Raw genomic sequence first — 13,729 nt, forward strand, 5'->3', positions numbered from 1 at the left:
ATCTTCTGTGTGTATCCTGAATAATCTCTCAAATCACATAGCTCCAATTTCTTTATTATACAATATAGCATAATAAGTTATAGTATCCAGGCTTTAGAAATTTTATTTTTTCTAATTCTAAAAAGGAATTTCTAAAACAATATAGTATCCAATTTATAAGAAAAAAATACACTTATATATAGACTTAGGTGAAAACAATGTAGAGCACTCTATATATCTCCAAGTCAGCTGTTTTGTACTTTCCTAAAAATATTTAGAAATAAGCAATATTTAAAAATAAGCTATGTTACTGACATAGAGATCATATTCTATAAAATGAACTAACTTTTGAAGTAAATCACTTTCAACATAATGAGTAAATATCCTAGATTTTCATAATTCACCTACAGTGAAATATTAAATTTAGCCTAAAAATGCTCCCTAAGAGTTTTTCAAAGAAAGAAATGTTGCCAGGCTCAGTGGCTCATGCCTGTAATCCTAGCAGCTCAGGAGACTGAGGCAGGAGGATCTCAAGTTCAAAGCCTCTGCAAAAGTGAGGCACTAAGTAAGTCAATGAGACTTTGTCTCTAAATAAAATACAAAACAGGGCTGGAGATATGGCTCAGTGGTCAAGTGTCCCTGAGTTCAATCCTTGGTACTCCCCCCCCCCCAACAAAAAAAAGAAATGTTAGTGATAAGACACATGCATATATTAGTAAACTTGGTTTTCTAGTTTTTTCTTGTTAACAGTAATCTGTCTAGCCATGCCAAAGGTATCTGGACAAAAATGAATACTCCTTAGGTACTCCTCTGTCAAGCAAAACTGCCCTACTTCTAAAGTTGCTCTACAAAGAACTTTAAAAAGCAGAAAATCTGGATTCCAGGAACTAAGTTATAATGAAATCATCCAAATTTAAGGCAAATCTTTCACATCAATAATACTGTGTGTTATATAATAATGCATGTCACTGGAAATAACACTACCAAAAATGTTCTGCAGTACTACAAATGAATACGTAAGAAGGAACACTTGGTTCTATAGGTTCATCAGAAAAGAAGAATTATTTAAAGTACAAGAAAAGACAACTAAAGTATACATAAAGAACCTTTAAATTACTTATCTTTTAAGCATTTTATGAGTGAACTTTCACATACTCAAAACAGTTCTGTGAATGTATTAGAATATCTTTCTTTAGGGGGCTTTATAATTTGTCTATTTTAAAGAAATAATTTGAGCTGGGGTTGTGGCTCAGTGGCAGAGCACTTGCCTAGCATGTGTGAGCCACTCACTGGGTTTGATTCTCAGCACTGCACACAAATAAATAAAATAAAGATCGGTCAGCAACTAAAAAGTATTAAAAAACAAAAAAGAAATAATTTAAGTTTCTGCAGTTCCTTCAGTTACTGCAAGTAAGTGGGTATTTAGCACCACCTTGTGGTAATTATGTATATTACTACTTTTTAAATTCAGCCCTGAATTTGGGATATAGCTCTGTAGGACAGCATACCTACCAATGCAGAGGTCCAATAATGTGGAGGAAAGAGAGGGAAAAAAGGGGCCCTATAATCCCATTCAACTGAAATATCAGTAACACATAACATATGTCTTTAAACTTTAATTAAATTACAAGAAAGTTCCACCACAGAATATAGTCCTGGTAAATGGAGGAGGAAAAACCTTCTAAACTGGCTACAGTAAGCATGAAGCAGATATAATGAGAATTAAGCAGAAGTTTGAAGGGCAAAATTATCTGAATACCAATTCCTAAAAAAATACAGCACAGAGAAATATAAGACAAAAGAAACCTGTAAACACCAAATTGTATATTTTAACAGAAACATGGGATTTTCCATGTTTAAAAATTTGTTAGAATTATTTTATGAATTAATGTTTAATAAAATTAATTATTTTATGAATTAATTTGTCTTTAATCTCACAAATTATATGAACTAACCAGTAAATTAATTACAAAGTGGTGGTTACTGTTTAATAAAACTATAGCCATTATAGAAAACAGTATGGAGGTTTCTCAAAAACTAAAAATAGAACTACCATATGATCTAGCAATTACACTTCTAATTAGGTGGAGCATCTCTAATCTGAAAATCCAAAATCCTGAGAAAACTCAAAAAAAATTTTAAGTGCTGACCTTATATTAAAAAAAAGTTTGAGATTTTGGAGCATTTCATGTTTTGCATTTTGGGGTTATAGAGGATCAAAGTCTATGAAAAACTCCAAAATCTCAAACATTTCTGCATCTCAAGCCTTTTGGATAAAGGATACTCAACCTGTATATCCAGAAGAATTGATACCAGTATTTTGAAGAGATATGTGCAGTTCTATATTCATTGCAGCATTATTCACAATAGATAAAATACAGAAGCAACCTAAATATCCATCATATGATAAATTTTTAAAAGTAGGGCAGATATACCCAATAGAATATTATTCAGCCTTAAAAAGAGAAGGAAACTGTCACTTGTGACAATATGGATAAATCTAGAGGTGAAATAAGCCAAGCACAAAAAGATAAATACTGTATGATGTTATTAACATGCAGAATCTGAAAGAGTCAAACTTGGAAGTAGATAGTAGAATAGTGGTTACCAGGGGTGACCACTGGGATGGGGTGAGGTGGCAGAGGGAACAGAGAGAAGTTAGTCTAAGGATATAAAACTTCAGTTAGGAAGAATAGTTTTTGAGATCTATTGCACAGCATGGTGACTACAGTTATTAATGTGTTATATATTTCACAATTCCTAGGAGAGTAAATTTTTGTCTTATCACAAAAAATACACTGATGAAATGTTAAGTATCTTGATTTAATCACTTTGAATTATATTCATATATCAAAACATCACATTGTACCACATATACAATTATTACATGTTAATTAAAAATTTTTTGAAGTTAAATAAGGCAGTGTTCAGCCAAAAATAAAAAAGAAAAAGAAAATAAAGCTAAATAAAACCAAAGCAAGCTAAATAATTTTACTCTTTTTTGTATTAACTTTTCAGTGTTCCAAATATGCTTTCAAAATACAGAAGGGATTCTAAAACATAGGCCAGTTTTCATTCAAATATAAAATAAAAACAGTGAACTTAGTTTTCAGAGCAAGTCAACCCTCAGAATGTGAAAACATTTTCCTGCCAAGGTTTAATGTTAGGAATAGTATTAACATTTAGAGTTATTTTTCTGTTTACATCCTTATATTTTTACACTGAAAGGAAGTTACAACTTTTTTATAGCATATAAATGAACACAGGAATAAACAATTCAGAACAAAAACAATGAGCATGATAGGTGGAATTTTATAACACAATAAACAGATTCATATGTTTTTTGGACCAAACGGCAACCACAAAATACTAATACAACAGAGATTCCTTAAAACACTTTCTTTGATGCAGTTACTTAGGAACTGTAAAAATAAATACCACGCAATCTGAATGCTAGGAAAAAGAGCTAGAGGTCTAAATAAACAGGGCAATCAGTCTACCGCCTTTCCTTTTCCAATGTTTAGGAATCCAAGTTTATTCAAATATACAATTCTATAACTACTAGCCCTTCCTCAAATACTTCAGAATGGTAACATTATGCAACTTTAAAAGCTTGAGCTTCTTCTGAATTTCTCATAGTTTTTCTGCACTTTTTCAAATGTGAAGCTTTATAAGGTCTACCATTTCATTTTCTTCCAGTATACAAGGAACACTAAGGAATACTTCATTTATTTCATGGAGAACCTTACTTATGGTAGAAAAAGATCTACTCTCATAGAATATTCAAAATATTTTCCAAAATAAATCAGCTATAGATAGGCCAATGGTCCTGTCTTATATCCACAGTTAATCATTTTTTGTGAATTTTTTCCACTGTTCAAGATCATTATCATTGCCTATATCTGAGTTCAGACTCTTCAGGACACTAGCTGGGTGTGATGACATCTGCTGTAATTAGAGTGGTTCAGGAGGCTGAAGCAGGAGGATAGTAAGGTCAAAACCAGCCTCAGAAACTTGGCAAGGCCCTAATAAGCAACTTAGCGAGACCCTGTCTCAAAACAAAACAAAAAAAAAATTTTAAAAAGCCTGGGAGCTTGAGTTCAATACCTGGTTTTAAAAAAAAATACACTAGAAATGTAAATTTCACTCCACACAAGAACACCTGAGTCCCCATGCTCTTCAAGAAGCCATTCAGGACAGCTTTCACTGTGGGTATCAAACCTTGGTACAAGGAAAAAATGGAAATGGGCAGTGTTCAGATTACAACCACTTTCAATAACATCAACTTAGGAATTGTAAAAATAAGTACCATGCAATCTGAATGCTAGGTAAAAGACCTAGAGGGCTAAATAAACAGGGCAGTCAGTCTGCCCACTTTCCTTTTCCAATGTTTAGGAATCCAAGTTTATTCAAATGCACTCAACTTCCAAAATACATAAGATACTTACTAAACTGAAAACTACTATTTAGTTTGCAGTGGCAATTATATTGGGTAACACTGGAAATCATGAATTTAAAGATGGACACATTTCAGTGGACTACATTAAGGCATGTTTCTCCTTTTTCCTGGACATTCACATGCTGTGATAATCAGTAGGCTGGAGTTTGCAATGATGAAGTAATCTTTTGCTGCAAACTATATTTGGCACTGTCATGAAAGAAACACCATGCTGCTGGGTATGGTGCTATATGCCTGTAATCCCAGCGACTCAGGAGATTGAGGTAAGAGAAACACAAGTTCAAAGCCAGCCTCAGTAAGTTAGCAAGAATATAAGTAACTTAGTGAGGCCCTGTGTCAAAATAAAAAATAAAAAGTGCTGGGGATGTAGCTAAGTGGTAAAGTGACTTTCGGTTTAACCCCCAGTACCAAAAAGAAAGAAAGAAAGAAATACCACGCTGAAGATCTACTGTCAAACCCTTAAATTTGCCTTCATTAACACCTAGGGAGGCAAGTTCGTTACTCAAGCCTTTTAATAAGATGCCTATAGCACAGGCAGGCCAACCATTCCAATTCACTTATAGAAATCTTTACTATTTTACTGTGATTAATAAATTCCTCTGAAGTGAAATTTTTAATAAGTTTGCTCTCAACAGTCACCATCTTGAAAACAGGGGTGAAGGGTCAGCTGCCCTGAGTGGGAAGCATGCTGCCTCATGGGAACACACAGCCATCCACTGGTAAGATAAATTTGCTCCTATAGCATCTATTCTCTGGTTGGTCTGCAGGACTCCCTCAGTCTAGCTCAAGGTTGCTCTCTCAAAAGATGGAGGAAGAAAATGGCAAGAAGTAGCTTAAAGGGGCTGGGGATGTGGCTCAAGTGGTAGCAGGCCCGTCTAGCATGCGTGGGGCACTGTGTTAGATTCTCAGCACCATATAAATGTAAAGATATTGTGTCCACCTAAAAAAAAAAAAAACTAAGAAATAAATATTTTTCAAAAAAGAAGTAGCTTAAAAACTTGCTGAGGTGTGAAAAGAACCACTGTTTGATGTCTCCTCAATTTTGCTATTGCAGCTGCATCCAGCTAGTACATGACTCAAGAAGGCAAATCATCTTAAAATGTTTTCGTATGAACATATATTCAGTGATTTTTTTATGTCATAAAGACACTTCTGAAAAAAGTGTTCTGTGATCACTAAGGCTAAAAACAATTTTGGCTTTGCCTTTCAAAGTGTCATATTTTATTGCCTACGGAAGCACTAAATCAGTTCTGCAACAATACTAACACATAATGAAACTAAGACAGAAAAATAAAAATATAGGTTCTAATCTCTGCCACTTTGACTCTTAAAAAAAAATTATAAAATTAAAGTTACTGTGAAAAGTCTAGGGAGCTTTAAACAGACGCTTTTTGTATTTATCAAATATTGTCAATGAGCCAGTGACAAATAGAAATCCTCTGCTTTGCCTTTCTTTATAAAATGATACATTAAAAAAGTAATAATAAAAAGAAAGTATAGCAGTTCTCAGTTATCTGTTTTAGCCAGGTGCAGTGGCACATTCCTGTAATCCCAGAGACTCTGGCAGGAGGATCCCAAGTTCAAGGCCACCCTCATCAACTCTGCAAGACCCTCAGAAATTTAAGGACACCCTATCTTTTTTTTTTTTTTTAATATTTATTTTTCAGTTCTCGGCAGACACAATATCTTTGTTGGTATGTGGTGCTGAGGATCGAACCCGGGCCGCACGCACGCCAGGCAAGCGCGCTACCACTTGAGCCACATCCTCAGCCCCAAAGGACACCCTATCTTAAAACGTATATTTTTAAAAAGAAGGAACTGGTAAAATGCTCCTAGGTTCAATTTCCAGTAGCAAATAAAAACAAACAGTCATGGATAAATGACTAGGCAATTAATCATTTTTGACAGCAGTTTCAAATTATTATTCTATTAGAACTTTAAAAGATATTCATCAGCCAGGAATGATGGGCATGTGCCTATAGTCCCAGCAACTCAGAGAAGCTGAGGTAGAAGGATCCAAAGTTCGAGGTCAGCCTGGGCAACTTAGCAAGATCCTGTCTCAAAACTAAAAAAAAGAAGGGCTAGGAATCCAACTCAGGGATAGAGTGCCCCTGGGTTCAATACCTTGTACAACTCCCCATCAAAAAAACTACCCCAAATCAAATGTTTCTTTTCCCAGTCATCTTTTATGATTTAAAAATGAGGACTATAAACCAAAAAGTATTAGTCCAAGAAATTAAAATCATATTTCTCTAATATACCAAAATTTTAGCTCTTTTCCCTCAGAAAACTGATTTAACTAAATCTGTTTTAAAAATTTGCTAGTCTATATTATACCAAATAAGAATTATAATATTTTTTTCACTTTTCAACCAATTACAAAAATATTAAGTATTAACAAAGTATTTGTTACTGAAGAAATTTTAGTTTGCTAAAAAAAAATTAATACATGTACAGAATAAGAGCAAAAAATAACCTGGACTATAACAATATTAGTTTCATTATCTATTCAAAAACAACTGTTAATAACAAAATATCAAACAAAAATAACTCTAAGTCTCCCAGATATTTAGTTTATGCTTACCTTTGGCTGTGGCATGAACAACAGCAGCCTGCGAAATGACTTGATAAGTTTCACAACCCAAATAAGACAAGGCTGAGAATAAAAGGCCTCTTTTCAAAGTTCCTGCGTTACCTATCACCTATGGAAAAACAATATGGCAGAGTTATCCAACTTAGAAAATTTGGAGAAACTGCTACCCCAAGCAAAATTTTACATCAATTTTCTCTCACCTCCAAAGCAATTAATCATAAAAATACGGGATGCTCAAAAATGAATTCTTCAAATTCTCCAGGAAATCTATTTTAAACCTTACAGGGATAGTGTATTTTATTAAGAAAAAGACTATCTAGAAGTGGTAGCTCATCTAAAACTCAGTCATGGGCTAAGGATATAGCTCAGTGGTAAAGCACTTGACTCCATATTCAAGGCCCTGGGTTAGCTCCCCAACACTGCAAAAATAAACAAATTATTAAAAATCACAGTTGTGATGGTAAATGCTGGATTTAAAGACCCAAATTTTTATGTGGAGGCCTAGATATTATAAATTGTATGAAACAAAATATGAGACATCAACACATGACAAATATCGACTTTTGTTAGTAAACAAGATGAAGAGTATCAAATACAGTAACTGCAACACATAAAAAACGTACACAGCTTTAAGTGAAAACATGTTTGAAATCACCCATGAAACCCGGAGGTTTTAAATACATGGTGAATAAAACAAAATCATATTCAAACAGATTTAGAAATTAATTTTCATAATCATGGCCAGATTTTTTTCCTTTTTCTTTTTCCACCCAGTACTGGAGACTGAACCCAGGGGCAACTTACCTTTGAGCTATATCTTCAGTCCTTTCCATTTTTTTAAGGCAGGATCAATGAGTTCCCTGGGTTGGTCTCACACTTGCAATCCTTCTACCTCAGCCTATTGAGTAGCTAGAATTATATGTATGCCCCACCATGCCCGCTATTATAACCATATTCTTGAGACCAATGACAAAGAGGAATGAATATCATTCTAGCAATTTCTTCCTTTTCCTGAATTTTTCCCTTTAAATTTATTCCCATCAGTATAAAAAGTTAGCTTCTTACTTGTATAAAAAAAACAAAACAAAAATCACAAAACAACAACAAAAAAACCCTTTCCCCTTCACTTCCTATCTCCCTTCCCATTCTCTCTTTAACTCTCACAAATAAGCCAGGCACAGTACTGCAAGCCTGTAATTCCACAATTTGGGAGGCTCAGGCATGAGGATTGTGAGTTCAAAACCAGTTTTGGCAACTTGGGCAGCCCTAAGTAACTTAGTAAGACCCTGTCTCAAAAAATATAAAGGGCTATGGATGTAGTTCAGTGGTAAAGGACCCCTGAGTTCAATTCCTAGGTTCAATCTCCAGTACCAAAAAAAAAAAAGAATCCCCACAACTCCACTGATGGTATTCTAGTTAATGATGCCAAAGATGCTGCTACATATTGAATATCCCTTATTCAAAATGCTTGGGGATCAGAAGGGTTTCAGATGTTGGATTTTTTTTTCCAGATTTTGGAATATTTGCATCAACCTTATAAGATTATCTTGTGGATGATTTATGTTTCATATTCACCTTATTGCACAGCCTGAAGGCAATTTTATAGAATACTTTTAGTGTCTATGTTTTGACTGTGACCCATCACATGAAAGCAAATATAAAATTTTCCACTTACAGCACTAAAAAAGTTTCAGATTTTGAAGTATTTAGGATCAGACTCAGGATATTCATCCTGTATTTTCTGTGGTCAATTCTGAATTGTCACCTTACTTGATCTATTTAACAGCATTTGACTGCTGATCACTTCCTCTAAAAAAAAAATCATGAATGTATGTTTAATTTTTAAAAACAGCTTTATTGAGACATGATTTACATACAATAACTACATAAAATGTACAATTTAAGACATATATATAAACCTGGAAAACCATTATCATCACCACAATCAAGATAATGAACAATGCTACAAATTTTCTCTTCACAATGCCCTTCCCAGCACTTCATTGCTACCCTGAAACACTCTGCTTCTGAAATACTACTCTCTTGGATTTCCTTATGTCTTAGTGACTTCTCTTTTGTTAGTTCATCTCCAATATCACCTTGCTCATGTCCTGAGCTAAGTCTTCTTCTTTTCTCTATTCATGATCTAACTTTGTCTCATATCATTAATAAGCCCAAAACACTCTTATCTCTAGCTAAATGTCACCCCTAATTTCAGAATCATTTATCTACTGCCTATTCAAAAATTGTCTCTGAAAAACTCTATTAGGCATCTCAAAACAACTGTTCTTTCTACCAAATTCACTCCTCTGGTATTTTTCTCTATCATGGTAAATGGCAACTCTCTTCTACTTGTTCAGTTTAAAAAAGAAAAATCAACAAAAAACCCTGAAGTCATTCTGGACTCCTCCAACCCACATCTGATCCACATTTGCACTTCTGATAAGCATCTAGAGTAGGAATGGGGAATCCACCATATTCCAAATTTGCCAAATGCTGTTTCCTTGGTCCAGCATGAATACTCAAGGCATTGCACGCAACTGGATTTAAAAAAAAAAAAAAATCCACTGTAAAGTAGTAAAACTAAATTTGTTATGGTCACATCTTCAGCATTTAATTTTTTGAGTTAATGCTTAATTATCAAAAAGAGATGGAGTAAGGGAAAAAGGTATATACATGTGTAGTGGTGTTGCCTGGAAAAAAAGAGGAAAAGACTAGTTTATCAGGCCAGGCCAGTGGTGCAAGCCTATAATTCCAGCAGCTCAGGAGGCTGAGGTACTAGGATAACAAGTTCAAAGTTAGCCTCAGCAAAAGTGAGGCGCTAAGCAACCCAGTGAGATCCTGTCTCTAAATACAAAATAGAGCTGGGGATGTGTCTGGATTGAGAGCCCTTGAGTTCAATCCCTGGGAGGGAGGGAGGAAGGATGGAAAGGAGGGAGGAAGGAAGGAAGGAAGGAAGGAAGGGAGGGAGGGAGGAAGGGAGGGTTGGTTTATTTTTAAGTGTCTTAGTTTCCTATTGCTTTTAGGGATAGAGTATATCACATAGTAGAATGCATGTGTAGTCCACTATAGCCTAAGGAAATTTGACATTTAGAGTGTCAATTTTCTGTGCTGAAACAAGGCACAACAAAGAATATCCTGGCTTTCTTAGAAGGGAGAAAATGCTATTTATATTTCTTATTATAAATTTATGAAGTGCCAGTTATTCAGCTGAGCTCTTGTCAGTTTGATTAATATAAAGCAGCTCTTTGCTCATCTATGGGAAAGTAAATGAAAATCATGTTTCTGAACTTGAAGAAAAAAAAGAAAGACCCACACCTCAGTGACACCTCCAAGATACTGATAACTTATAAAAATATCTGAGACAGTTGGAACACATTATTTCACTATGTACTTTGAAGTTGCAGTGCATTATTTTCAAAAAATTTCAAAATATTCAAAAAGTATTTGCTGAACAAAAGAAGTAGGCTGTTTCAGACAGTCTTTTTTTTTTTTTTTTTTTTTTTCAACACTGAGTGTAACAACTTTGTTCCAGGCAGAATTAAAAATATAAGCTCAAGTCAGGTCTGGTGGTACAAGACTGTGATCTTAGCAACTGGGGAGGCTGAGGCAGGAGAATCAAAAAGTTTGAAATCAGCCTCAGCAATTTAATAAGACCTAGACTCAAACATTTTTTAAAATGGACAGGGAGTGTAGCTCAGTAGTAGAGCACCCCTGGATTCAATACCCAGTACCACAAAAAACAAAATTAAACCCATCAGTAGATGAAAAGAAATGTGTCACCACTATCTCCTGCTTTTTCTCTTATAAATTCTTGCCAGTTTCTTCTCCTTTTTAATATCAGAATTTCTCTGATTAGTATTAGGCCTTCTTTTGGTCTATTAAATACTCTCAATCTCTACTATGGCATAATTTACAATCATAGGGTAGATGCTCCAGAATCTGTATTTGTAGCCCAGACCTCAGAAGGTAATCAGCAGACCTAACAAACTACTACCCATCAATGTCAATCTGTTTATATTACCACACTCATCTTAATTAGTCTAAAACCCAACTTATTTCCCCCTTACCCCTCAAGTCTTTCTGAGGTCCTACCCCAATAAATAACACTACCAGAAACCATAGATTCTTCATTGACTTTCCTTTCAACCCCCACACTGCACCTATCTTTTAGGTCCAATAATTCTACATTCTTGATATTCTTTGAATGAATCCACTTATCTCAATTTCCACTAAAGTTCAAACTACCACATTTACCTGTCCTACAGCAATGATCTTTTATTTGGTCTCCAGCATTCACTGTAGCCTAAGACTAATTTTTTAATCAAGTATGATCAAATGACTTCCTCATTCAAAATGTTTAACAGTCTGGGCCCAATGGCACATGCCTATAATCCCAGCTACTTGGGAGGCTGAGACAGGAGAATGACAAGTTCAAGACCAGAGTCAACAATTTAGCAAGGCTCTCAGAAACTTAGTGAGACCTTGTCTCAAAAAATAAAAAGGGGAGGGCAGGGAATGTATCTAATGGTAAAGCACCCCTATTAAATTCCCAATACCAAAAAAAAAAAAGAAGAAGAAGAAGAAGTAAAACACTTAACAATTTAGACTAGAATCAGAAATACTTACCATGGTTTATAAGGTTTTTAGAATCTGGTTGTGGTAGGCAGCCTCTAAAATCTCCCCAATAATCCTGCCTTCTCATAGTCACACTCTTGTATGTATGCTGAGTTTATTGCCTCCTTTCCAAGAAATAGAATACAACAGAGCTGATATCATTTCCAAGATTAAGTTATTATTTTAAAAAATCATTGACACATGATCTCATTTGTTCTCTTTGATCACTTGCCTGCCCAGGGGGTAAGCCAGTGACTTTGAATTGCTGGCAGCAGCAGGCAGAAGAGAAAGTGTGCCTACAGCCATGCAATCGCATTGAACTTGGAAGCAGAACTTCCCCTTTACCCCAGACCTCAGCAGCTGACAAGTGTGACTGAACCTCAGGAGAGACCTTCTGCCTGAGGTAGGTAGCTAAGCTGCACCTGAATACCCAACCAACAGAATCCAGGGATAATAAACCTCTGTTGTTCTAAGCAATCTGCTAAAAATGTATTACAGTTTAAAATAATGAAACACTTAGTCCAAGTGAAATAGCTCATAGGCACCACAAGAATGTCACATCCAATGCCCAACTTACTTTCAAGATTAAACTGAGAGCCTGGCGAGTTGGTGCCTGCCTGTAATCCCAAAGGCTCAGGAAGCCCAGGAAGGAGAAGCACAAGTTCAAAATCAGTCTCAGCAACTTAGTTAGGCCCTAAGCAATTTAATGAGACCCTGTCTCCTAAATAAAATATTAAAAAGAGCTGGGAATGTGGCTCAGTGACTAAACGCCCCTGGGTTCAACCCCCAGGTACCAAAAAATAAAAAATAAACTGAGTCCCACAAGCAGTCTAATAGAAATGACAGAACTGCGACTACAATATCCCGACATCCTTTCTTAACACTATGTATATTAAAAAAACCCTCAGAAATAATTTCTTAAAGCCCCAAACCCAAATTTTAAAATATATATACACATACATATGTATATGTATGTGTATATATATTTTACTATATATATATATACATACATATGTATATGTATGTGTATATATATTTTAATATATATATATATATATATATATATATATAAAACAATGTATATATATGTATGTATATATATGTTTCTGCGTAGGAAGCTTTCGGTCACAACACAGTCGTTTAAAAGTCTATCTAGCAGACTCGGTTAACAGCTGGAATTGCTAAAAGTGAAAATTTTTTCAGAGCGGCCAAAGTTCCTTCTCCATCCTGTTCTCCATGTTTTCACACAAGGTGGTCAGCCAGCGGGCAACTTCTCCGTGAGACGTACTCACTACTTCTCTGACCTAAGCCCAGTTTTCTAAGGAGAGGAGGCTTGCGGAAGGGCAAGGACCAGTCCGTAGCGGTCAAGGGGCGCGGTCCAGGCACACTTGCCCCTGAGTTTCCTCCACGGTTCTCTTTCCCATAGGTGGTGCGGAGCCTCCCAGCCGAGAGCTGGCGGGAGTCCGAACCCACACGGTAGGGAGAGACAGGGAGCCAGGGAGGCGAGGTTACCTCAGGGCCGCGGAATCGCCCGGGGCAGCACTGCTCACGGCTGCCCCAAGTCCTCGTCGGAAACCGAGTACCCGGAACAGCTCCACGTGCCAAAGGGAGAAAGCGCCACACTCGCGAGGCCAGCGCCATGACCTACACGTTCCCGGCCCTTGATGTCAGGCCGCCACGGACCCGCGTAGGACGGAGCAAGGAATACTTCAGTCTACGCACAGAGAACTGCCCCCATCCCCGCTTCCTGGCCAGTGCCTCTCAGTTCTCACCGCTTCCGATCCACGACTTCCGGGGGCGGGAGAGATCCCGAGTGGGTGGGACTTCGTGGGCCTGCTGCGCCTGTGCCCAGTGGGCTTGGGCAGTGAGTGACAGCGCGCGAGCGCGAGCCTTGGGGCGAGCTAGTGAGCGAACCCTCCGCTGGTTCCTGAGTGCTTTCCGCTCCGCTCTCTTTCTTGGTTTTGGTAAAAGGATAGATCACCAGAACAGAACTGAAGGCTTTGAAATAGACCCGAGAATAGGTGTGTGGAAGAAAAGAAAAAAAAAAAAAAATCAAAAGTAGGTGACGCCTGGCATTAAGA

The 13,729-nt window shown here is 36.4% G+C and overlaps 1 protein-coding gene across 4 annotated transcripts in view; it reads right to left on the minus strand.

The window, feature by feature from the left end:
• Rmdn1 (regulator of microtubule dynamics 1) overlaps positions 1-13,429 on the minus strand; it is a 33,232-nt gene extending 19,803 nt beyond the window's left edge. For 3 of the 4 annotated variants that reach the window (XR_006854856.2, XM_058583710.1, XM_046458617.2), the window contains exons 1-2: positions 13,161-13,429; positions 7,023-7,140 (exon numbers count right to left, since the gene is read on the minus strand). Coding sequence is in view for 3 of the 4 variants with exons in the window: in XM_058583710.1 (XP_058439693.1) it covers positions 7,023-7,140; positions 13,161-13,289 (247 nt within the window). In the remaining variant the exon portion in view is untranslated. Of the gene's footprint in view, positions 1-7,022; positions 7,141-11,660; positions 11,774-13,160 lie in introns of all 4 variants that reach the window. The other variant, XM_046458618.2, reaches the window with a different exon arrangement.
• Positions 13,430-13,729: the final 300 nt, after the last annotated feature.

This window comes from Marmota monax, unplaced genomic scaffold, assembly GCF_021218885.2.
Source record: "Marmota monax isolate L192 unplaced genomic scaffold, Marmota_monax_Labrador192_F-V1.1 WCK01_AAM20220418_F8-fsc00147, whole genome shotgun sequence".
Taxonomy (NCBI): Eukaryota; Metazoa; Chordata; class Mammalia; order Rodentia; family Sciuridae; genus Marmota; species Marmota monax.